Source organism: Argiope bruennichi, chromosome 4 (assembly GCF_947563725.1).
Source record: "Argiope bruennichi chromosome 4, qqArgBrue1.1, whole genome shotgun sequence".
Lineage (NCBI taxonomy): Eukaryota > Metazoa > Arthropoda > Arachnida > Araneae > Araneidae > Argiope > Argiope bruennichi.
In genome coordinates, this window is record NC_079154.1 from 91,637,902 (window position 1) to 91,664,874 (window position 26,973).

General features: G+C 27.5%; 1 protein-coding gene across 3 annotated transcripts in view; it reads left to right on the forward strand.

The window, feature by feature from the left end:
• LOC129965792 (paired box protein Pax-6-like) overlaps positions 1-26,973 on the forward strand; it is a 129,814-nt gene that overhangs the window by 32,851 nt on the left and 69,990 nt on the right. For all 3 annotated transcript variants that reach the window (XM_056079976.1, XM_056079977.1, XM_056079978.1), the window contains exons 2-3: positions 2,243-2,343; positions 10,564-10,617. In XM_056079976.1, the coding sequence (XP_055935951.1) occupies positions 2,243-2,343; positions 10,564-10,617 (155 nt within the window). The remainder of the gene's footprint in view (positions 1-2,242; positions 2,344-10,563; positions 10,618-26,973) is intronic.

The window sequence follows — 26,973 nt, forward strand, 5'->3', positions numbered from 1 at the left end:
TTTTTGGCAATGATTTTTGTTGTCCTAAAAATAATTCTAAAGCTTATTTAATAAAAATAAAATTGAAGATTATAGAAAGGTTTTATGTACTATAATTAGTACTTTATATAAAATAAGCTTTTGAATAAAAGATGAGTTACTTCAAAAGCATTTGTTTACTGAAGCGTTAAGATTTCGACGGCGACCGATATTAAATATGTTCTCATTTTTCCCCCGCTTATGTCGCATAACTAAAATTTTATTAATAGACACTAACTCTTGTTAGGTATAAACAAGATTTTAATGAAGTTTTTTGACACTTAATTAGACAATAAGTGTTTCATTTGTAATAAAATATTAAAATTTCTTGACAAGGAATGCTGGGTATTTTAGCTACAGAAATATAAACTGAAACAAAACAATTACCCAAAATTATTAATATACTTTCAAAAACTGTTCATTATTTTTACTCTTTTTTTTTTCATTTGTCACTAAAGATTTTGGCTTGCTTTCAGTAAAGCTATTAAAATATATAGACTTCTAGAAGATGAAAGAAAATAAACAATTTATGGAAGATATTAATCAAAGTATAAGTGTTATAAATTGAAAATAATCCCTGCCAGTAAAAATTGGTAAAAAAATATTTCAACTCAATGTGCACCAGACATTCAATTCCATGTCTATTAGAATATTCCTGGGAGGGAGAGGTTGCAGAAAGAATTTTTGAAGAAATATTTTAGAGAAATTTAGTTTTTACTTTGAAATGTCAGAGGAATCTCTATTGAACTGCTAAAAATTTATTGTGGCCTGCTTGTGTTAATGAGCTATTTTTTTACAAATTCTAAAAAATAGCAATAAGCATAGTGATTTCATTAAATTATTTTAAGAATGAGTGAAATAAGAATTTTAAATTGAATTTTAAAATCAATTTAAAAATTGTAATATTATAATAAATATTAACATTTTTTATTATTAAATACTCTATAATGAGTTGCTTACTATAAATTCTGTAAATCAACAGTAAAAAAAAGGGGGATTTCTGTAAATTACCATAGTAATAAGTGAAACATGAATTTTATATTGAACAAAAATTCCGAAATCATCTCAAAAATGTTAGCATTATAATAACCGCATCATCTATAAAAAATTTATAAATATTTTTAATATGTAAGTACTATTTTTGTATTATGTAAATAGCTCTGTATGTTTCTATATCCAGATATTTAAACATATCATTTTAGATGAAATTATTTATTTAATGATTTATTGCTGAAAATCAATAGTGATTATTAATTCATCTATAAAATTAAATTTGGAGCCCAGAATTCAGAAATCTTTTGCATGTATTCATGGCAAAAAGAAAAACAAGTTAAAATTTATAAGATATATCGGCATATTTTCAATAGTATCTCTCTATCTTCATTTCTCTCAATGATACAATTTATAAATGAAAAATGCTTTTAATCTCATTGTTTCTCTTAAGAAAAAATAATAATTTAAAATATAGTTGAATCCTTTTTTGAAACTGATTTAAAGAATAACAGACGATAAAGCTAAATTATTTTTCATTGCAAGGCAATCGTAGAGCATCAAACTTTTGAAATTAATAACTATTTGAAATACATCAACTTATTTCCAATTGATTATTTATAATTAATTAGAAAAATCAATTATATGAGTTCTGATATATTATGATTTTTAGATACTTTTTTAAAGTCAAAACTTATCCCGAATACTTCATTTCAACTTCAGAAATTTATTGCTTAAGCTGAGTAGTAGTAGCAGTATATTGCTCACCAATCAGCTTTGATTACAATACAAAATTTTTAGACAAATCTTTGGGGAAAAAGAACAAGGAAGCATTTAGTTGTAAATTTTTTAATGATATAAATTATAACGATACATTTTTTTGACAGCTTTAGATATTTAAATTTAAAATAGAGCATATTTGACAGCTTTAGATATTTAAAAATAAAAGCGCATATTTGGCAGCTTTAGATATTTAAACTTAAAAGAACATTGTTTGATTTGAATGCTTTCATTCTATGCCATCATCGTGTCTTTTAAACTGTATTGTTTCCATTTGGCCTTTTTAAATTGATACTACAGAATTAAATTATGAATAATCTAAATAATTAATTAATTAAGATTAATTAATTATTAAACTAAGAAATTATTTTTTTAAAAAGAAAATACCTTATTTTCCTTAAAATAGACTAATAAAAATAATAGTAATTCTCCAACCATTCATTTCTCTCTCTAGAGATCTGAGTGTTCCTGGGCAAAGTTCATCCATCACCATTCCCGGGGCTGCGGTATACCAGGGCTGTGCAGGGGCAACCGACGACGTCATGCCTCACAAAGGTAAATTTCATTTAAAATGACATTTTTATTTTATCCCCTACAAAAAAAAAATTAAATGTAATGGATGAATTTTAAAGTTGTTGGAAATAGTTTGGAGATATTTCAAAAATTTAAAATCTAATAAAACTATTATATAAATACAAATTAAACAAAAATAAACAAACGAGGAATATATAGAAGAAAGAAATTATCAAAAAAATTATTTTTTTTTCTTATTGCTAGCAAGTTCATTAAAATTTCTTGGTGTGTGTGAAAATATATTTGCAACATTTATTATATTTGTCATTTTTAAAACAAATAAACACGCAAAAGAATAGAAAGTAGAATTGTTTAAATATCTTTAATTTTACAAACCCAGGACCTGAACGAAGTTTTCACTCTAAGAATTAAACTTTTATATTTTATGCATATATTTAAAAATAATTTTAATATTTCCAGAAATAAATTTTTCTCTTATTATATTAATATAATTCTAGACAACGCGATGTTTTATTTTGATGCATTTGTTGAGTTAAAGTTTTAAGTATATTATTTCATACATATTCTATCAATGCTTTTCATTAAATTATCTGATGTTCCCATTACAACTGTATCATTTCTTGTACACGATTTATTCAATTTTCCAGACAGAAGCTTATTTAAATCGTGAAAGGGGCTATAATAATATTAAAGTTTTAATGGCCTTGTATCAACAATATTAAAAATAAAAACACTTAGAAAAAAGAACTTATGATAAAAGATAAAATATGCGTAAAAGTTAAAGCAAAACAAAATTAAAGAAAAAAATTCTATTCAATATATTTCTAAGAAAACAATTATTTTGTGAAATTAAAAAAATAATAATAATATACCTAAGCCTTAAATTCCTATATCTTAAGTGTATTGATATTTAAAAAATATTTCGCCATAATTAATTATAAGTTGTTTACATCTAGAATAAAATGTAATGAGAAATAACAACTATAAGAAAATTTCCGAAATTCTTATTTCAGTTTATAATATGCGAAATGTATATTTTTCTTTAAAGAGAGAGAAAGAGAAAATTAAAAAAAAAAAAAAACCCGAATAATTTAAGTATGAAAATAAAATAAATTGTGATGCTACTCAAATTTTTTATTTATTTTTTAAATCTGGATTTAACATTAATGGCTGGAAAATTTCATTTCAAATTTCGCATTAAAATATCTTATTTGAAAGAGATACTTTTTTAGCTGTTTGGTTTGAAAATGAATTATTATTTTTTTACTTGTTATAAAATTCATAAATAAGATTTTCATTTCATATTGCTTTTTAACTAATGATAATTTATATCTATATTTTTGTCAAATATTTTTGTAGAAAAAATGAAAATAAATGGCAAACGAAATAGCTCGTGAAATCTCATTATAATATATATGATTTTTGCGCTTTGAATGTCTACTAATAAATTCAAAATGAAATTACTCGCAAAAACTCATTATAAAATACTAGATTTTTATACTTTTGAAGGTTAATAACTCAGCACAAATTCGAATATTTCTTTCACGCTTCTTACCTGTATTTTGAAGTCAAATTAAAAATGAAAGAAATGAGCAATTTTTTATTTATATTTGTAATATTATGACATGCATTAGAAAGAAAATAAAATAGGTTTTTCATTCCTGTGTTTTCATTTTCTAATCCAGATCCCATCCTTTTTTTCATGGTATTCTCTGGTCTATTCAACATAGTATTTTTGTAAGACTTGGCTTTTATAATAAGACTTGACTTTTATAAGAAAACAAAAAACAAACAAACAAAAAAAAAGAATTTGAAAAAGTTATAAGTCTTTTTTTGCTAAAATTTCTTCCTTCCATTTGTTTTAATGATTTAAACATAATTTAAGATAAATATAAAAATTTCTTCTTTCCTCCTCGTGGAAATTAATAGCTCCCTCAATTTAAGTGGATTTCTAAACTTCTCCCACTTCTTTGATCTAAGAAATTATTTTTATTGTAAATTCACTCCTTTGAAAACTTTAAGAACAAAACCGAGAAAAACGCATATATGAAAAATAAATTGTCTTTTTATTTAGGGATTCAATTTCATTATTTCTCACTTTCTCTCGCTTTTTTCCAAAGTTCAGTCTTTTACTAAGTAAATCTTACAAATGAATATTCGGTATATTTTCGGCTGTTATGAGGAATCTGAATTTTTTTTATTTCCTTATATTCATTACAGAATTCCAAATAAAGTTGACAAATTTATTCATTCAATTCAAATTTAATATAAAATTATACATTTTTTTTGTAATTTTTAATAACAAAATTTCGCAAGGTTCTTCCTAGATAATATTTTCAGTGTGCCTAAGTTAATTGATTTTTAAATAATTTGAAAGGATTCTAATCAACAAAATGTGTTCATTAAAACAAAAAAATAAATTTTTCCACATATGTTAAGGATTTATGCAATTTCATACCGTTTTAATGTTTTTATTAATGAATTTAAATCTTAGTATTTCGAAAATCAACTTTTTTAATTTTAGTTTTTTTTTAAATTAAATGTTTTAAAATTTTTTTTTCATCAATAAGCATCCATTGTCTATTTGAACTGTGTATTTTTTTTTTTTTTTGTGCAGATAAAACGTAATTTAACAAAAATGAAGCAAACGCAAAGAGTCTCCGGGTTTATTTGGCGATTTCCAGATTACACCAAGCTCTATTATACATATTATAGCAAGGTAGGGAATTAACAGGTTTATTTGGTAATTAATTATGCCAGAATCGCCAATTTCGATATTTCAATCGCCAAGTTGGCAGCAGTTTGCATTTTTTGGTGATTAATACTGTAAAGATCCTAAAAATAAACAAATATCCGCAGAAAGTCTTTGATTTCTAAATAATGGATATACACATATTTTTCCCCTTCATATCAGTATAAATGTCTACATTTAAAAAAAAAAAATTAAGTGTCATATAAAAATACAAAAAAAAAAAATGAATAATTTCTTTTCATTGCAACTAAGAAGTGCAATATGCAATTACACGAAATAAGACGTTTAAATATTTGAAAACAAATATGTATTTCCGTAAAATTAAACATCGAAATATTTACTTTGAGTCTAATACAACAGGTATTCAACAGTCAATAATAAAAGGAATTCCGTAACATTACTGTAAGTATTTAAACCAAGATACTTGCATATTTTTTTTTCAAACACTGTACTTCGCTTTAACGAAACTCTTATGAATACAAAGCATGTGTTTTAGCCATTTCCAACGGGATAAAAATAAATTTTAGTCGTTTCGTTGCTACTGAATTTCATTCCACACGTGGAAGACGGAGTGAATCCCTAAATCCGTTCTTTTGCTTGTGCAGGGACTGTCAGCGCAATATGATAAATGGATTCTTCGGAGGTTCCGTGGCCATTTTCTTTATTCATGAATTTATTCACAGTCATGATGATTATTCCTTTAATGTTAAAGTTGGGGCTCGGTCTTTTTACGTCTGCATAGAGGTTGGTGGGCAAGTAATTGTTGGGGTGAGGAGGTTTAAGTGTGTGATATAGAAATGAAAGGAACGAAATTGGACTTTCTCATACCATTGATATTTATGAAGAAATATTTCCATCTATTTAATAGCTTGGTAGCAGTTAAAACTTTGAATCTGTGTTCTGAATGCAAATGCTGGATTTATATTGTTAAAGAGAAATAGAGCTGTCATATCTTATATGAGACATTTAAATTATAAAATTGTAGGGATAGTAATATTTTTTTATAAAGTTATAACAATTTAAAAAATATATATTTGTTTGATTCAACTTTTGTATCTTTATTTATTTATTTTTTAACAAATAAAATAACTTTAGATTCAAGATTCAAAACATAGTTAGTAACATAGTAAGATTCAAAACATTTGATAAGTTTAGAAATCTGAATATTGAAATCCGTTTATTTAGTTCACTCCTATTGATTGAATTAGTTTCAGATTTTCTGCAAATTTTGATTTTAGCGTTGGATATTCAACGGAATTTATTATGTGGGGATCAAAATGCGTAACAACGAAAGGAAGGCTCTCCTAGTAGAAGATTTCTGGGGGTATAATGTGCGCGGTCAATACGTAAATGCTTTCAAATTAAATTTGGTTTTCACAAAGGAAGAGCTGATCAAAAATATTTTTCTTTGTATAGCCTTTTTAGAATAACTAAACAAAATGAATCATGTCTGTTAGGGTTAAAAATATTTTTATGCATAAAAACTACTACATGGATTAAGGTAAAAAATTATTTCAAAACATTATTATTATTAATTGAGGCTTATTATTGTTGTTATTATTTAAATGCGGTTACATTTTAAATGTTTGCTAACTTAGAAAATATTTTTTTAAAAATCCAATAATGCATTGCAATTTTAGAATTTCCCACTTGGTATACATTTATACGTTTAAAATTTTCAATTAATTTAAAAAAATATAAAACATTAATTCTTTATTTATAGGAACGCATGAAAGCACATTCCACAGCATATTTTGAGGGCATTCTCTAGAGTTTATGTAGACATCAATTACAAATTTTAAAAAAAGGATGATATGTTACTTACAGTACAATTTGGGCAGAGATTTTGTTTTCATATCCTATTTCATATTTTAAAAATAATGGAATTCCAGTAATTTTTGGAATTGTACGTCTTGAAATTGCTAGCAATTCCCTTCAATCTAGAAAATGTTTCGTATAACATTATTTTCCATCTCCGTCACAGTTGCTAGTATTTCTACACGGACAAAATGAATGAATATCGAACGATATTCAGTTCACCCCCAAACTTACAATATTTCAAACTGCATTTCTTTATTTACTCCAAACAGTTCATTCTTTTTCACCGACACTTTGCTAAAACGTTATTTTATGAACCATCTTCCCTTTCCAGCATCGATGTTTTTCAATATCAAAATCACGCGCTATTGTTTAAATTTGTGATACAAAAGGTCAACAAAACTCGTTAGAAACATTTCCATCCGCGAATCAATCAGACACGAGCAGTTCTTCAAACCGAAACAACAAGCCAGCAAACACTCTGAGCAAACTCTGTGAGGGCTGAAGGCTGCCTTCTTCGATTAACTGACAGACTTCCATTCTCCAAGAAAATCATTGATTTTCCTACCCACCATTTAGCTCGAGTATGCAAATTCATCAGTGCGCTCCGGGCGCAAAGCGATATTGATAAAGAGATCAGCTACAAGTTACAGCAGAATCTTCACTGCTGTACTTACTACGCTGGGTGGGTTATTTTTTTGCAGCCCTAAATCGAAGCGTCTTGTAATGTTTTATTGCATTGTAGTGGCTTTGACTTCCTTTATTTCTTCTGGTGATCGCTGTATTGTTGGATGGATTTCCCCATCCCTTTTCGGAGGGGGGTGCATTGTGTTCCCCGCAGGGTATTTTGTGGGACGCTAGATTAAAATCGAAGCCTAAAAGCGTTGGTGGCAAATATGGCGGATGAGATTTAGATACTAGGGTGCTGAGGGGTTGTGGACAAAGTGAGAGAAATCGAATGCATATTTCAGGGACAAAAATTTGCTTATGTATCTATAGCAGTAACACAGCTTCTTCTGGATTATTTGATGTTTTTGGATTACTTGATGTTATACTGAAAAAAGGTACATGAAAGATATTTTTTTTAATCTTTTAGTGTATATAAGTAAGTATCTAATATTAAATATCCTTTGCAGATTCTTCAGAGTTGATATTCTAAATCTCTATTAACTTTTCTTAATTTCTGCATTTTGTACCATTTTTTTAATAAAAACTATCCCATTAAATGCTAAGACATTAACTATAAATATTCGTTTTCCGTTTTTAGCCATTTACTATTCTTAATGCAAGAACGGCACACTGAAAAATTTTATTTTAAAGGGGATGGATTATTACAGGCATGTTAAATTTTTCAGCGTCCTTATTTATGAAAAACTGATTCAATTGCTATTTTCTTCTTGTTTTGGTTTTCGATAAAATGAGAAAATGTGGAATATTACCTCGAGACTTATTTGAAACATGGTGAATCAATCAGTACAAAACTAGCATTTGTATTGGATATTTAAGAAACTGCCATCGCGGAATGCAATTTTAATTATTATAATTGAAATCTGGAAAGTGTTTGGTTGGAGAACCAAGTTTTTCATTTCTTACATCAAACCAAGTTTTCTAATTATTTACTTTCGTATTCAGTATGATTGTTCTTATTTGAAAAATTAAGAAAGAAAGTAAAGAAGAAAATGTATATAAAAATATTTATAATAATCTATAATAATATAAAGTTAGCTCTTTTTCGGATTCATTTGGGCTTTTTTATAGTTCAGCATCAGAGGTAAAACTTTCAGTAATAAAAAAGGTTTATTTCTGTATTGCTCAAAATTAAAATTACTTTTAAATTATAATCGATTTTAATAAAGTGGGCTTAATTTCTTAAAGCAAAATTTTAGCAATATTTTAATACTCTCCGGCCAATGCTGTATCATTTTAATTGCCATCCAGTATCTTTTAATGTTAATATAAGAATTAACAGACAATAAACTATGCCAAAATATTTAGCAACTCATTTAATTATTTTTTCATTTAAATATGTATCATTTATTTTTCATCCTATATACTTCAATATTTACAGGCTTAAGTTTAAAAATATAGGGGATTTACTCTTACTTTGTTATATCCCTACTATAAGGGGTTTGTGCTCTAACTACCTTTGAAAATACCCGACCTATAAATAATATTTAACATACAAGACGGAGCCCCTTCAGCGGGTGTTGGGACTCATAATTCGTCATAAACACCCTGGTTCCTGTTCTCTATAAGCTATTCTTGTTTCTGGTCGTATGACGCATGTCCACACTCCGCTAATGAGATCTCTCAATTGTGGAACACGTACAGAGGGGTTAACGATAAATATTCTTATGATTCCGGTGGTGGGAAAGGGGATGCCCAAGGGGGTGGCACCGTGCGGAACATACCCTGTGGGAAACGTTTAGGTTTCGGCTGAGTTCACCTACGGCCACTTTGTGGCGTGCGAGAGACAGTTGTAAAGTAATTTAGCTTGGAGATGAAAAATGGTTCTGAATGTTCCATGTCAATTGTAAATGCTCACTGACTGACAAATATTTTGGAAACGTGTCCATTACCGATGTTTTGAAGGGTAACGTGAGTAAGGATACGTTGTCTGACGGACATTTTTCTTCAGAAAATTAATAACAATCAATTTATGGGTAATAAATAGAAATATTTTAATTCAAGAGAGAGGATGGATTAAAATTTATGAAAATTATAATATCCGTAGTAGAAATATAATTTTAATTCTGTTTTTCTAAAATTTATGACATCGTCAGTGTTGTAATAACACAAATGGTGATATTGGTTTGTCACTATTAATTAATATCAAACTTGTGCATGATATATTATTTTGGAACAGTTTAAAATCTTTAACGAATAATAGGAACCAAAATGCAGAAAAATATAATTAATAGCTCAGTGCTTTTTCTAAAGATTTTGAATAATAACGGATTTCTAACGGGAAGAATTGCTATAAATATTTCATTCATAAAACAGAAATTTTTAATATTTAAAAGTAAAAGCAATTTATAATAAATTTAAAACTATCATTTGATCTGCAATTTTTATTAATATATTATAGTATATCTTATTGAAATATTATAGCTTTATCTGTAACAAACATTTTACTTAAATCAATACACATATATATTAATTGATTAATAAATATACTAGAATAAGAAAACTGTCGTAATGAGATATGTTAGAGGCTAAGATATTTTGTATAATACAAAAATAATTATTTTATTCTTAAAACTCGATCATGCGGATTAATATTTAACATCTGGAATCCATAATCTTTAATGTACAAATCTTATCAGAACTTTTTAATTTCAGTTTCTATTTTAGCTTTTAAAAGATGAAGAAACTGAAGAAATTACTAATGATTTCTTTACCAGCGTATAAAAATTATTAATACTTATTAAGTAATGAAATTTTATTTACACGCAACCAAAGATTTTAAACTGTATAATGCAGTGCATCCTATGACATTTCTCCAATACATGAATCTCCGCAATCATTCTTAGAACACATTTTTCACTTTTGCGATCATAAAATAGATTCACTTCTTTTTAGAAATAATTTTTCATTGTATATATATATATATTGCTTATCTTAGTTTATAAAAGCAGGAAGGCTGACATTATGCATTTAATCATCTATAGATTCCCGACGCAGTGTATACAGTCCTATTCCCTTGATCGCCGTTCAAGATACAGGTCAGTGATTTTAATTATTTATATAATTAAGTTCATGACCTGCTTATTATTATGTGCAACTTCAATTTAGTAAATAATTTAAAAAATCCACCAATACATGCGTCTCCCTTTTCCCCTATAATATTGAGAAACTTAAAAGTCATATATTAAATTCCACTTTATAGTAATTATATTAAGCAGCAAAGTGTAAAAATTAGAGTTTTATTGAAAATGTAGTAGATTTTTAACTATTTGGATTAAATTGTATCAGAATCTACCTATAATATCTGGATAACTGACGAAAGCAAAAAGGTATTTCTTACAAGAAAGGAAACAAATTTGTTATAATTTTATTAATTTAATAATAATATTATATAGTTAATTATAATATAATTTTTGATTTAATAACTATAAAAATAAAGTTATTTATATTTAGTATATATACATATTATATTAAGATATCACCGCTTGAAAATATTAGTCAAAATCAGTCTCTTCGATGTATTTATTTAATCGGGAAGATTTTGTTTATAATTTACTTATCTTTTCATTTTTCATTCTCTCAAAACGATCAGGATGCTGGAATAACGATCAGGAAGTTTTACCGAAAATTAAAAGAACTAAAACAATTACTGAAACATTTACGCAGTTACTTTTTGGAAGTTCTTAAAGCTCATTGTTGTAAAATGTAGTTGCTCATTGTTGCCTATAAAACAGTCTCTAATTCGAATATTATTTCCAATAACTTATATAAATCCAATCAAAATATTAAACAGTAAAGAAAATATTAAAAAGAAAATCACTGGTATTCAAGCCCATAATTTGATTGATGGTAGATAAAAGTAGTTTAAGTTATCTTTAAATTCAGGAATATTACTAGATATGCAGTTTCTGTGTTTTTCCTTTTTCAAAAGCATTGAATAGGAGCTTGCAAATCCAAACGGGATTTCAAATAGTTTTGACAGTTTGTATTTTTTTATCAGATTTATCAATACAAATAACAAATATGACAAAATTCCATTTTGACTAAATGAGGAAAAATTATTTAAAAAATATTATGTTTAAAAAATAATGCTTCAAAAATTCAAAATTTTGATATATTTGGGTTGACAAACTATTTTGTAACATACGATAATAATGGTTTTGCTTGAACAGGGACTATTTTAAGGCCCTGTTTCATAATCCATAATATATAGAGTGGAACTCAAATGTAAAATATTTATGAAAAAAATGCTGTCTGCTTAACAAATTAAGCAGCATAATATCCATTGTTTAAAAAAATCTTTTTTTTTCAATGAAATACGTAAGAATCACAATTCTTAAAACTTTTTGCTCTTTCTTATTTGGCAAATGCTTATAAATATTTTTTTCTTCTGTTAATGAACAATTTATTCATAAGAAGTTAAATTTTTTTTCGCGAGCTTTTCAAATATTTAAGATACTTTCTTCAAGGATGATGACTAATTTTAGATAATCCTGGAACAACATTACTAAGTTTTAAAGTAACTTTTACGACACTGCCTTAAACATCTCAGATAGAGATTAATTAAAAGAAAAACACCTATCTTAGTCATATAATGATAAAATTTAACATTAAAAAAATATTTTTTATTTATTTAGTGAAAGTGTTAAATCGATTTGATTAACAGGGAGATTCTTCTTATTCTAATACTAAGCAAATTAATTGCAAACTTGAGGGTTGTTTCATCTACCGAATGTTTGGATAGTTGAATCCAAAAATGTATAATTATAATAAAAAAATTTCTACCATATACATATTTATTGTTGATTTCGTCTTAATATTTTTTATTATTGTTTTTAAAAAATAGTTATTTTTGTACTATTATCAATATTATCTGCTCAAAATATAGCCCTACTCTGCAACATTTACATTTTTTATCCATTATCAGGCATTATGTGTATCAATTTAAAAGAGAAGTTAAGCAGACTTAAGTAATATTGTTTACTTTAAAATATTTGTAACTACAATTTTTATGCAATTTTCTGGCGCGAAGTAACTTACCATCTAACGTTCTATAGAAAACCCAATAATTATATTATTCATTTGATTTAAATCAATAATAATATAATAATGTCTTTTAATATTTTCGATTAAAGAGTATTTCAGTGCCAACGATAACTGCTATTGTGCCAACTATTATTTTTTTTCTTTACAGTTTTTTATGTCATATCAAGGGTCTTATTATTTTTTTTTCACACGTAATATTTGTGCTGGCGAGATTCAAAATTTTCAGTTTCTTACTAGGAGTAGACTCTCAGACAAAGTAACTGTTTTTCCTGATTTTCAGAATTTTTTTTCTCTTTAAATATCTTATTCACGCCATCAGTATAGAAATCCACTAAGAAAGCTTAGAAACGATACATTACAGCCGATTATTATTTGTTTGGCTTCCGAGAAACGGTAATCGGGCATCAACCCTTCCAGAGGGAGATAAAGGGGTAAAGCACCCTTTCTAACTCAACAAATGCAATATCGAAGTCATATTATTTGGAAAATATATTCTTTGATTGTTACTTTTAGAGCAATCAATGTCAAGTGATATTATTAAAAAAAAAATGTCTCCAAAAAGTTAAACATGCTTTAATCTTCTACTTTTTAGTGATATTCTAAATCGATGTTTTTACTTGAATCACTTTGTTTTAAATATGTAAGAATGTAAATTTTCGTCTACCTCAAATTTTTTCTCGAAGAACTGCTCCTTCATCTTTCTTAAAAGTATTTATTTTTGTCTTTTTAATTCTTCTGCAATTTTTATTAACTATAAATATATTTCTTCGAATCTAGCATCAGTTTCAAAGACTGAGTTTCTTGTATATTTATTAGAATGTAATTAAAATCTTTTAAAGAATTTTATTATCTAACTTACATATAAAATAAAACACAAAAATGTTACAAACTTCATGCTATGTCTATAGAAATACAAAAATGAAAGAGAATTCCAGTTATTCAGATTAATTGATAGTTCTCTAGATACGGATAATCGAATATTCTGAAAATCGAGGATAAAATGGTGTTTCTTGTGGGAAAAAAGTAATTTGTTTATAATTTGGGAGTTTAATAATTGCAAAAACATTGCTGTCTTCATATATTCTGTTTTAAAATGCCTCTACTTGAAAATATCAATCAAAGTCAGAGTTTTTTTTCACTGTCTTTACTGGTTTTTATTCTGCAAGTTTTTATTTTTACATGCTTCTTTCCTTATCTTTCTTCAAAATGATTCTGATAATTGGTGATGGTGATAATTGTAGTTAACGCTTGAGATATATATGAGATAATTACTATTTAGATTATGTACTGAATTCAACTTTAAATAGAAAGATTAAAAGACAAATGAGTAGATTTGAAATTAAAGAATTTCTGGTCTGGATTAGAATTAATTTATCATATCAAGTATGAATACATAAATTAATTTATGTATGCATGTATATTTCAATGAAAAAACGCACTTGTGTTTTTAATTATTGTTTAAAATAGCAAGCTTAAAGTCTAAGGCTTCAAAGCATTTAAAGAAAGAGAAAATACTATCCTATCAACCAGAAAAACCAAAGAACCATTTTCCCGGTCTCATTTCCTGGTACAATTTCGTCAGTTTTTATTTCATATGAAAATAATAACTGCTCGCTGCTTAAATATCGCTTATCTCCTGCCATTCTCCATTTTTGAGACAAACTTCAAAATTACTTTTTCAGTGTATATTTTCTATGAGGATGAACTTCTACAGAGAATTATAATCATAATCATTTTATAAATTTTATTATTTCTTATTTTATTTGAAAACTCAGGAACGCAAGGTAAATCATTAATGATCAATATCTTCTGCTATCTGTTTTTGATAGATATCACAGTATAAATTCTTGACTAAACAATTGCCAATTCTCTTTGCTACTTGTATAGATAACCGAACAGAATGCTCTATGTTTATAGTATAAGCATTATTTAAAATAGTATTATTATTTGATGGGAAATCAAAGGGATGGGGATCAAATTATTTGATCATCAAAGTTGTTAACACTATTAAATTAGTGCTATTAATATAGTGGGCGAACAGCTGTCACTGAGCTGGCTAGTTTAAACTATTTCTCATAAAATTTTTAAATTCCTGATCGAAGTTAAATAAGTTAGCCCCTTATTAAATAATAAAATACTAACCAGATAAAAAAATTTCCACCAGTATTCTGTAATAAAATAAAACCATTCTTTTTATAATTAGATCTATAGCAGAAAAAGGAATTTTTAATGTGCTGAAATTGCATATAACGAATACCACACTCAAAGAAATTTTATTTTATATGCATGACTGAATAAATAAGATTGCATTTTCAACTCTTTAAATGAAAAAGTAATTGAAATACAATTTTAACAACTTTGTTGAATTAATTTTAAGAAATCATGGAACTGTGATAAACACTTGAAATTAAATTTACAACTGATCCAGACATTAAATATTTTTCGTGCTGATTAATGAATTAAAAATTAAATATAAAGAGAAAAACCTTTTACAAATTCGTTAATCCTCCATGCTCAGTCACATATGAAAGAGCGTTTTGAAATTGCCCAATGCAGTAGTCTGTATAAATAAGCAAAAACTCAAGATCTTACACTTCTTGCCATTAATTCCAAGAAAAATATATTAAATTACAAGCGAGAAAGAGATAAGAAAACGTGTATCTCATTGCCCACTCTTAAAAGATACTCGACGATCAGATTTAATAAAAACCATTTTTTGTTTTTATGCTCTGTTTTTATTTCACAAGACCCCCTCTCTCTTTCTCTTTCATATTTTTATTTCTATTTAGTGGCATGTGATTATAACACAAAAGTATGTGACGTTTTAAATAAATGCTTCAGAATAAACGTTTCCGGGATTGGGTGGTTGTGTGTTAAGCGGGGGGTCGTCGAGGGGTGGGAAAGAATTTTTTTTTCTAACACCCCCACAAAGCAGTGTGTATTAAAAAGACATTTCGCTTCAAAGATTAAAATGAAATGGAATTATTAACAACATCAGAAAAAGAAAAACGTCCTTCAAGGAAAAAAGCAGCAGAAAGAAAAATAAATAAGAAAGAAAGAAGAAAAAAATGAAGTAAAATCTCGTTTTAGTCGTTGAGAAATTACTTTTTCTTTTGAGGCAACCCAGCAAAGGGAAAAATTAAAACGTGCCTCTTGAGGGGAACCTTTGCGCATATTAATTTATGTAATTAATACATCTTCTTTCTCGAGCGCTTTTGTAGTAGTTTCTTTTTCATGAATTTTTATTTCTTCTTCTTTTCTCGTTTAATTATTAATATTTTTCGCATTCTCAAAATTAAGCACTGAATCGTAACTATAACACGCTCCGTGCAGAAGTGGTTTTAGTATGAAAAGGCTCCGTTATAATGCGGAATATTTTCAAATGCCATAATACAAATTGTTGTTTCTAGTATAGACACAGAATATTTAAAAAGTCAATTCTTTTTTTAAGAAAACGATTTCTTGTTATATTTCCTTTTAAATCTTGCTTTTAAATTTAATTAATATAGGTTTCCAAAATAGATTTTTGTAAAACAAAAATTCCAAATATCCAGTAAATAACTTATTTTATCGCTATTTTTATATATATATATATATATATAATTGTTTTACTTTTCATGATAGGAACTATTTTTGTTGCACTGCAATTATTTTTATGCTGGTATGATAAATAAATTAAAAGTAATTAGATTTAAAAATTTAATTCTGAAATGAAAAAAATATTTATAATGAATTTTGCATGAATTAATCATCTTGGAAAAAAGTATCTTAAAATTAAGATTTCAAATGAAAGCAATGCTTTAACATTTTATGTTCAATAAGCGAAATGATTAATTAGCTTTTTTTTAACAAAATAGATAGTTTTATCTGATTTTAATTTCTTTAAAATATTATTATTTATTAAACAATTTTTGCAAAAAATTCTGAAAAAAGTTACTTTTATTTCTATACATGCATTTTTGCATTGTAAGAAACAATCAGAATATGATTCAATAATTTCAGTGGCTTATAACCTTCTTATCTTATTCACGGTAAGCCATTTCATATCGAAAATATATCATTTTTAGATAATTTTATAAATGTTAAAATATATCTATTGGCTTTTTAAATTGCCTTATATTTGAAAAAAAAAAAAAAAAAAAAAAAGCTGTTTTCATGATTCGCCTAAGTAATATACTGCGAAAACCTAATACGGCTGAAAAGTTGTGAATGCATTATCATAGCTTAGAGAATTTATTGAAATAAAGCAGTTCTTATATTTAAATGCTTTTATTATGATTCCATCTTTCATAAGTTCTTTTTGTCAATTAGATCGAAAATTCTTTAAATACATTCTTTCTTACGCAATTCAATATACGTTATTCGAATCTATTGAGATCATGCAAGATTCGGATAATCAAATTTTGGTTAATTTGATTATTGAAAAAATTGGAGGAGAAAAATGAAAATCACTCTTTATTAATTTAATGGATGCAAAAATAATGTTGTTTACGTTCAATAACAATACACATTTTTTTAAACATAAATATACATTTTATTAAGTGTACTTGCTTTTACACATTAGTCAGTCAGTGGCTTACTTATTTTAACTCAAGAAGATTTGCATGATGATCTCCCCCCCCCCCCTCCACACAAACGTGCGCAAAGCCAACAGGATATTTGAATTTTACCGTTATTCAAGACTGAGTTTGTTTTTTCTTCAACGATCCAACATAAATCTTCAAATTCCAAATTAATTAATTTTCATCTTTCTAGAATCAAATTTTAAATCTAATTCGTTGAATGTTCAAAATGATACTATTGAAAAACAAAATCACTTTTTAGGTTGATTATTTTAATTTTTTGATGAACTATTTTTGAAGTTTTATCAGAGCAATTTTAGTTTTCTTCAGTCATGAGGATATTTTTTTTTCCTATTTTAAAAATAATTAAAATATTGAGCGTTTTTTTTTCAGCAATTTTTTTTAATTCCATTGTCAGTCAAAAATAGAGTAAAAAAAAAAATCTTAATGATAAATAGTCATAATTATAAGAACTTTAAAAAATTTAACAAAGCCAGTAAATAGAATTAAATTTATGTGACAAAGAAAATCATTTTTGCATATTGCTTAACTAATATTTACTTATAGATTTTTACTTACACTACCAGTCTTCACAAAAAGTACAATTCACTTTTTTGATATTATGCGAATTGTTTTGATATTAAGTAAAAACGACAGTTAATACCATCGAATTGTAAATTTTTTAAAACTTAAATAACTTTCAGGCCAATAGCATGGATTCTTCCGAGTTTGAACCCAGAAATTTTCTACTTTTTTTAATAATCGTGTAAAATTTTTAAAATTTATACAAAGTTTGACATAAAAATAAGACTAGATTCTAGTAGATGACTACAATTGGTCTTGTTGGCTGTTTTAATAATTTTGTTTTCAATAAAATTTACCATAAAATGAGCCATAAATAATATTAGATTACAAAATTCGAAAAATCGAAAGTTCTGTCAGTTGTATACTAAATCTAAAATCAATAAAGTTTGAAAAACTATCCGCAACTTTGATGAGTGTAAAATAATTTATCAATATTTTTATATTATTAACTATTTTAAGAATATAAAATATTCAATTCATATGAGAAATTTGGTATCTGTTACCGAAATTTAAAACATTTTTCAGTTATTTAAAATCAGCATGCGTAAGTATAGGTAATAAATAAAGGATAAGAAGAACTTCCCATAAAGATAAAACTTTATTTGACAACTTACTTTAAAAAATTTGAAATTTAAAAAAGAAAAAGAAAAAAACAGTTAGTCTCATTAAATAAAACGAATAGCTAAAAATGACTCAATATCCTTCAGTACGACCATTTTAGTTCTGAAGATTATAAAGACTTAAAATTGTATGCCTCGGCTTCATAATCCAGATTTAAAACAAGAGCTCTAGATCTTATTCCACTTTTGATGCAAATCATTAAACACGAGAGATCCACATTTCTTCTAATTTCAACCCTCTTATTATAGCATTTCAACACGATTACTGTTTTACTGTTTTGTTTATCACCGTAACGCTCTCCAACTGCAGCAACATTTGTACTTTTTAATTCCATCCTCGTTTTTGCTGCAATTATTTTTTCCGCCTTCTCCTTTTGATTCTGTGAGTGTCTCTTTTTATCAGTCACTCTACTTCTTTCCGTATTAGTTTTTAATTAGAAAAATCCGGCCTTATTCTTCTCTTACTTTCTGAGAGAGAGAGAGAGAGAGAGAGAGATTATTGAAAATTAATCCACAAAAGCACGCGGCGGAGATTCGAAATTAAAACAAATATTACATCTACTGCTGCTGACTTGGTAGCAACGGTCCTCGTGTCGCTGTACAAAATGGGGCATTCCGTTTTCAGCGAAGCGTTCATGCAAAAAGAGTTGCGCCTATATGAGAGCCCCCTCCTCAAAAGTTCGCGAGAACTAATTAAAATTCCGAGCAAATGCAAAGCTCCGTAATGTCAAACGTATTGATTAAGAGATGGTATTGGAGATTCTAATATTCTTCCTCTTTAATGAAGGCATGTCTCTTTGCGAGATGATTTCCCTTTCTTTTGGAAAGTAAATGGAAAGCCGTTTATTGGTAGGTTGTAAGTAATAATATTTAAGGCGAAAGCAATGGTTTGAATAAAGTCTTCTTAGGAAACAAAATGGGGTGGTTTTAAACGCCGCGTCGTCTTGAATCTTTAATTGACGGGATTCGATGCCGGAGCGCTTTTAAATACATAAGACATTCGGATGTAGTATTTGAGTTAGGTAATTACAATGAAACTGAATGCTGCTGCTTAATGGATGAAATGGGTTGTTTCGTTTTTAAATTTTTAACTTGTATTTAATATAACTATTCTTTGATTCAAGCAATTAAGAATTTAATTAATGGGAATTAAATTAAATTTTTCTTCAGTATTTATGCTGGTATATTTGTGAAACATTTTTTATTTTCGGAGTTAAAGGAACATGAGAAGGCTACTCATAAATCAACATCACCTTATACATTATTTATATTATTATTATCTCAATTCAATAAAATCAGAGCAAATTATCTTAAATTTTCTAATAATTAATGTTGGTCGAAACAAACATACATACCCAATAAAGTTTTTAAATACAATAATATAAATACAATAACAATAATATAAATACAATATTGTTAATAATGTTGAGCACAATAATGTTGTTTAAACACAATAATCTTAATGTATATAATAAAGTGGTTATCTTAAATTTTGTTATAATAATGTTGGTCGATAATAATGTAATAATGTTACAATAATGTATTTTACTATCTCACTCTATTGTGTGTAACAATATTGTGTTTTTGCAATATTATGTGAAACAATATTGTATTTTCCAAGATTGGTTCCCGGAGAAACCATCTTTCTTTCCACATCTCAGTATCTAAAAGTTATTCTACTTATAAATGGGATTTTTTTAAAGTTTCTGATCTAGTTAAGTCAAATTCATTGCTCAAATTTTTATCATCTTACAGAATGCGCCTTTACTAAACAAGACTCGACAAAAAATATTCGACAAATCAAACAAAATTCTAGAGCTGAATAAGATGTTAAAAGAGATATAAGACGTCCATTTAAAGTTCATGGAATATTTAAAACTTCCTAATATTGAATTCCAATTAAGAGATTTTATTGAAGATTGTGAGATGTTATTTTTTCTAACGAAAGTCTCTTTGCGAGATTTTTTTAGGAGGTAAACAACCATGTATTGGCAGGTTATATGAATTTTAAGTAATAATATTTAAGTTTAAGAAAATATTTTGAATAAAATCAATTTAAAAGACAAAATAATAATTATTAAATTTCTTGAATTAAAAAAAAAATTGGCATTTATTTTAAGAGCTGTTAATACAAATGCAATAAATGCTTAAATGAAATAATCGCAATGGGAGCGTGTTGCATAATAAAAGAAGCTTGTTTATTTTGTTTTTATATTTCAGTTTTATGTCTAAATAACTTTTCTTTTATATAGACATAAAGATTTACAATTGAGCTGCTTCAAACTGCACCAAAAATGAGCATAAAGTATTTTGAAACATGTTACAGAGATCACATCAAAATAACTGTACTCATCATATAAAAAAAACTCTAGATGGCACATGAATAATGATCTTTAAAGTAAAATTTTTAGTCCCATTTCTATATTAGTTGATGTAATTTGGTACACTGAAGAGTAACAATTTTTTTAAAAAAAGAACATTCCTTCTCACCCCAGAAAATATATCCCAAATAAACAAATATTATCATCAAGTGAAGAAAGCGGTGTAGCTGTGGGAAAAAAAATTCAGAATTCCACGAACTATGTCTTAATTTCGTTGAAGTACATCTATGTCAAATATACTGAATAGGAGTTTACATTAGAGATCGCACTATTTTCTTTCTTCTATGTAAAGGTCTTTCGAAACCAAGTTGTTATCAATATCCCTTTGTTTTAGGAAGTAAATCGAAAGCTCCTTATTAATAGATCATCAGGAACAGGATTTGCGGAAATAGTAGCGGCATGAATAAGAAAATAAAATCAGTAACCTGCTATTACTTAACGTCTCAAGGCTAATAAATTCAAATGGGTTTAGAATTAACTGTAATGACTTTAAATCCTATTATTTAATGAGATTAGATTGAGAGCTTTGCTTTCGAAATTTTTAATCGAATACGAAATAACTGTTCTTAATTTAGTATCAAGAGTTTAATTAATGGAAATAATCCTAACTGAATCTCCTTTAACTGTGTCAAAACGGAGAGAATTTTTGAATATTTTGAAAAAAAAAATTAGCCATTTGATATGGTATCCTTTAAACATATATGATAAATTCTGGTCCAGTTTAAAAATTTAGGAATTAAGAGCTTTTCATTTCTTTGATTTGTTTTTTTATGGTATTTGATGAAATTCAGTATAGAGTTTGGAAGCCATACTTTCGTTTTCTACGTTGGTAAAAACAATAATGACGTAATTCCGAATTTGGTAAATGAAGAGGCATATAGAAAAATGCACGTTTTGAAAAGAGAATAATTGGTTTATTGATTGTTATTTGTGTTGTGAAGGCAAACTAATAATTCAAAAGTTTAAGCGTCAAAGCATCATTAAAAGCTTTTTATAATAATTTATTTCGCAGATGAACGATCAGAATGGTGTGAAAGCAGTCCATGATATTTTCCTTCATATTATCTTTCATCCTTATATTAACAACGAATATCATAGATTTCTGTCACTTAATTCCTCTCATCATCATTTTCGACCCTCCTTTTTGCCTTTTTAAAAATCTTTTAAAATTGTATTCAATCTTAGATTCGGACATACACTATATTTACAAGCTGATTTTAACGGAATTGTTTTACACGCTATTTAAAATCGATATAATCGATTATACTTAACTAAGATTTTAGTTCAGTACAGCAAAATTAACATATTTCCTGAAGCAATAAATCAATTCGGCTATTGTAGTCTGCTCTTTGTGACTCTGTCATATAAGAAACAGTGTTTCGGAAATTATTTTTAAGTTACATACATAATTTGAAATTCAAATACACTGTTCTATTAGCATCAATCCGATAACAGCTCAATCGACCAAATTACTTAGAACAATGTTATTGAAATAAACTATTCCATGCTCCTAAATTAAATGCGTGAAAATTTTTCCAATTTTCTTCTTCGGTCAAACTTTTGAGCAATTTTCCTTTTTTTTGCTTCTTTAAACATGTGAAGCGTAGAACAGTTTTGTTTAAGAATCACTAAAAAGACATTTCCTCTTCCGTATTCTCAAGAATAACAACCAATCCATGATTGATCATCATTTGTATTTCGGTTTTATAACATTTTAGAATTTTAACAAATACAAATGATTTCATATTATATTCGAGGAAGTTAAAAAAATAATAATAATAAATTGTTTTATAATTATTAATATATCATCCTGCCATACAAATAAGTAACTATTATTATGAGTAAATGAAAACATAATTGTCCTGTTTCAAAATGAAATAACCTATATTCTGGAGTTTGCCACAGAAGCAAATATTTCTTTAAAAGAAGGAACAACAACAGCAAAAGCATTCATATATATTTATTTACATTTTATGTTAAGAGAAATGTCATTTAAAGGAATTAGTTTTGATATTTTCCCTTAGCTCTGCCTTCCTCAACAAGTATCTATATCATTTATCAGAAAACATCGAGGGGAGGACGAAAAAGAAAGAAAGAAAGAAATCTTAGAGAAGGGCAGACTCTTTCAGAGAGTGGTGGCCTGTTGACCTCTCGGGGATATAGCAATCCCATAGCTAAGAGGGGATAACAGCTTCAGCAATCAGTGCTTGACCGCTGGCCATTTTCATCCTCCCACCCTTCTAAAAGCCCTGCACAACCCCCTTCTCAAAAGAAGGTCAGGCTGTATTATAGATATTTTCCCAAGGCACTATTCATTGAGAAATCGAAATGACAAATATGAAAAGGATAGTAGCACTGGTCCGAAACTGAATCGTTTAATTCGTTTACTCTGCTCTCGTGTCATTGAAGGGAAAGTTAGTAACGTGTGAATTTTCTTTTTGTATGTAATTCGAAAATGTAAATCTTTTCCCTCTAGAAATTTAACTTCTTTTGCTTGGTAGTATTAAATACCCCTTTTAAAAAATGGTTTAAATATCTGGAAATAAAGAAAGAAATGCCTTTTATTTTTATTTCCGTTAAACGTGAAACAGATTTGAATAGAAGTTGAAATTAGTTTGCTATTTTAGACCAGTGGTCGGATAACGTGGACGGGGTCTCAGCCATTACCTCCTCTTCGAATTTTCACCTCAACCTAATGGGTGAACAATTGATTCTGACGATTTATTGTAAACCAGCCCCGCGTACATTGAGAAATTAATGATTTATTTTACTTATATTGATGTTCCCTTTGAAGAAACACGGAAATAGTTCAAGGGCGAATCTTTTATTTTTGAATCAAGGGGAAATGATAGGGACAACGCCTGAGGCAACTGGCCAGCTCCAAACTTCCTTGCCACACTTTCGGGAGAATTTTTGAACCTTAATGTCAGATTCACAACTTATTAAATTATCCCAATTACACTACTATTCTTTGGTGGAATCAAATCTGTGAACTTTCGATATCGAAGTAGACTGTATCACCAGGCCATTTTGTGTCATGCATTAGTGAGGATGGTTGAAGTAACAGATAATTTTTGATTCACACAATGGCATTGAAATCAAAACTTGATCCCATGATTGGGCGACACAAAAACTTCAACACAGCGCTACCAGGCCACTGCGTCTCATGTTCTTAATAAAGAAATGCGTTGTGACAAAGAAAACAAAAATATTAAAACGTTTTTATTAATTTTGTATGAAATTTTGTTATTTTGTACGCAGCTAAAATATAAGTTAGTCTGAATCATTTGAAGAAGTAATTCCAGAAGCCTCTGATTACCAAAGTATAAATTTTAAAAAAATGGGTGACATTTTTTTTTTTTTTTTGTCATGTAAAAAGAGATAGTTTTTTTCCTGTTACTTCAATGATGTTGATTTATTCGGTTAATTTATTTGCATTTTTAAAAAAAAATACATGATACTTCATAGTCAAGACTTGCAATATTCCACATCTTAGGTTGGGCTTTTAAAACTATTACTTTACGAACTTATTCTTTTAAAAAAATTTTTCTGTACTAGGTATTACAATTTGGAATTTCTGAAAGAAACAGTTGGCGCATAAGCTCAATGCTTCGACCATTTTCTAAATTTATTTCTTTCATTCGACATTTCCTGCATGGAATAGCTTTATTTTTTTTTCAAATAAATAAAGTTTTATTTACAAAAGCATAGTTAAAAAACAGTTACATACATTGAGTAGTCCAAGCACAACTCTCACATCCGAGCTCTTATTATTAATAACAAAGAGAAAGCATTATTTTCTATGCAAATCCATTTCGCACCATTCTAATATAAGATATTCCCCTTCCTTTCCCAAACAGGAAAACATCTTGTTAAACAAACCCTTGATGCCCCTGCGCCCCTTTAAAAGCGCTATCCATCAAAAGAGTTTGTGTAATAAACACCCAAAATGCTTATGAGAAGCAAGGGCCGAAGTAGCTCAAGACCGTGTGGAGAAGGCTATTCTTCACTGCGCGTTGCAAAATGATCGATGCTCGCTCAGGGCCAAAGTCGACGTATCGTATCCCCTAGAGAAAGGGCCCTCATTACTGGAAGAGGGCGATTGTTCCCAGCGAAAGGAGGATAATTTTTATACCACATTCCTCACAAACTGCCCATTTGTTTGGATTTTCAACCGTATCATGAAGCGATTTCGTTGGCGAAGTTTCAAGCTTTGAATTGGAGGGAGCAATTTGCATGAATTTTGCAGGCAGAAAATATATGTTAATGATTATGCTTTGATATTTTGTGATTATTCATAAAAGAAAAATTCATGTCATGGTTTGTTAGTGATTAAACGATTTGGTGTTTTTGTGTGAAATCTGTTTATCTCTTTTTTCATATTAAAACTTCGATATTTATTTTTTAAAAAGCAAAGCATTTTGGATTTGTTTTAATAGCAGAAGGGGACATTCGTATAAACTTTTTTTATATCTGCTTGCTGGTATTTAATGTTTCTCTATAGCTGAAGACATGTAGTTCTAAAGACAATTATTTGCATCTGGATACCTAAAAAAGGATTAGAGTAACTGCAGTTTAATGCGATCTTTCGGACTTAAAAAATTTTGAGAACTTTAACCGATTGATAACAATAATTAAATTGGGTAAAATATATTATACATTTAATACATGATGAAAAGAAAAAGAAAAAAATATATACTTTTATCATGGCTATAATTTGTTTCAAAAATAACATTAAAAAAATTCATTAATTTCTATTTATTAACAATTATTTCTTAACAGTTTCGCTTATATTGTTCGTAACTGTATTGTATGTAAATTTATTGAACGATGCTACACTCCGAATTTTAAAATATCAAGTGCTTGAATGATTTCGGCATTTGTTGAAGCATTTTTTCGACGAGGAAGAATGTGTAACATATTCTTCCCCATCAGAATCATCAACATCTATTGCTTGTTTTCTATTGCAGAAACTCACGATTTGCCAAAAATTTGCAAAGAGGCTGTGAAATTTGCAATTGCGCAGCGTTTGCGATGACTCATTTTTGTAAATTTTCAACATTGTTAAAAATTTCAATTTTGTCTTTAACATTCCAAGCAATTCTCTTCCCACCTTTTTTTTACACATTTTGCTTTTATAATTTAGTCGTAGATACTAGCTGTTTATTTTGATAATATAAAGAGAATCATACGGATTTTTTACGGATTTTGATAATATAAAGAGAATCATAACATTAAGCGCGATCACCTTAAGTGGCGTTCATTGCATCAATAGATTTTTTTTTCCAGAAAAAATTTTAACTAGTAAAAGCCAGTTAGAATTTTTTTTTCAGACGTCTAATAATCTGGATAAAAAGGAAAATCTCTAACAGTCTATACTTAATTATTTAAATGTTATTTTTTGTTAGGGGATTTAAACAATAATGCTTATTCAAAACAATAAAATATGTAATAATAATAAGTAGTAATAATAGTAATAAAATAAATAATATAATTACAAAATTTCGGAAAATTAGAGGAAATTGATACTTCTATCTTTTTAATGAAAACTCAATTTTATTAGGTATATTTACTTGCGGTAGTAATATAAGGACAATTGTAATAGAATCTTAAATAATAACAACGGCGATACTATGGTAAAATAGTATCTTAATCTTTTTTTCTAAAACTCTATAGTTTTAAAATTAAAATGGCCCAATAAGTGATGGAGAAAAGAAGCCATAAATGCCTCGAGAGTCAATCGTAGAATGTTTCTCAGTGATGCAACATAATTATATATTAGAACTAATTATAATTTAAGTGACGAAAACCAATTATTGTGGCCATTTACTCTAGCTATGTCATTTGTATTAAATATATATATATATATATATCCGATTTTATTCACTGATTATCGTTTTATTATAAAAAAGGCAACTGCGAATTAAGAAAATTTCAACGATACATAAGCATTCTGAAGAATTTTCTATAATTTTATGGAATAAAAAGTAATGTTAAAGGCATAATATCAATTGTTAATCCATTCACGGCAAGTGTTCTGTGGTTCTACGATCAACTCACTTTAAAAATATAAACAATTTTGTTATGTAAACAATTTTGTCATTTTTCTGTTTTAGAGTCCTATTTATTTCTCAACTTTATAATAATTTTACATTGAGGCTTGAAATAGTCAGATTTTATCTCTAACTCATACCGTACAG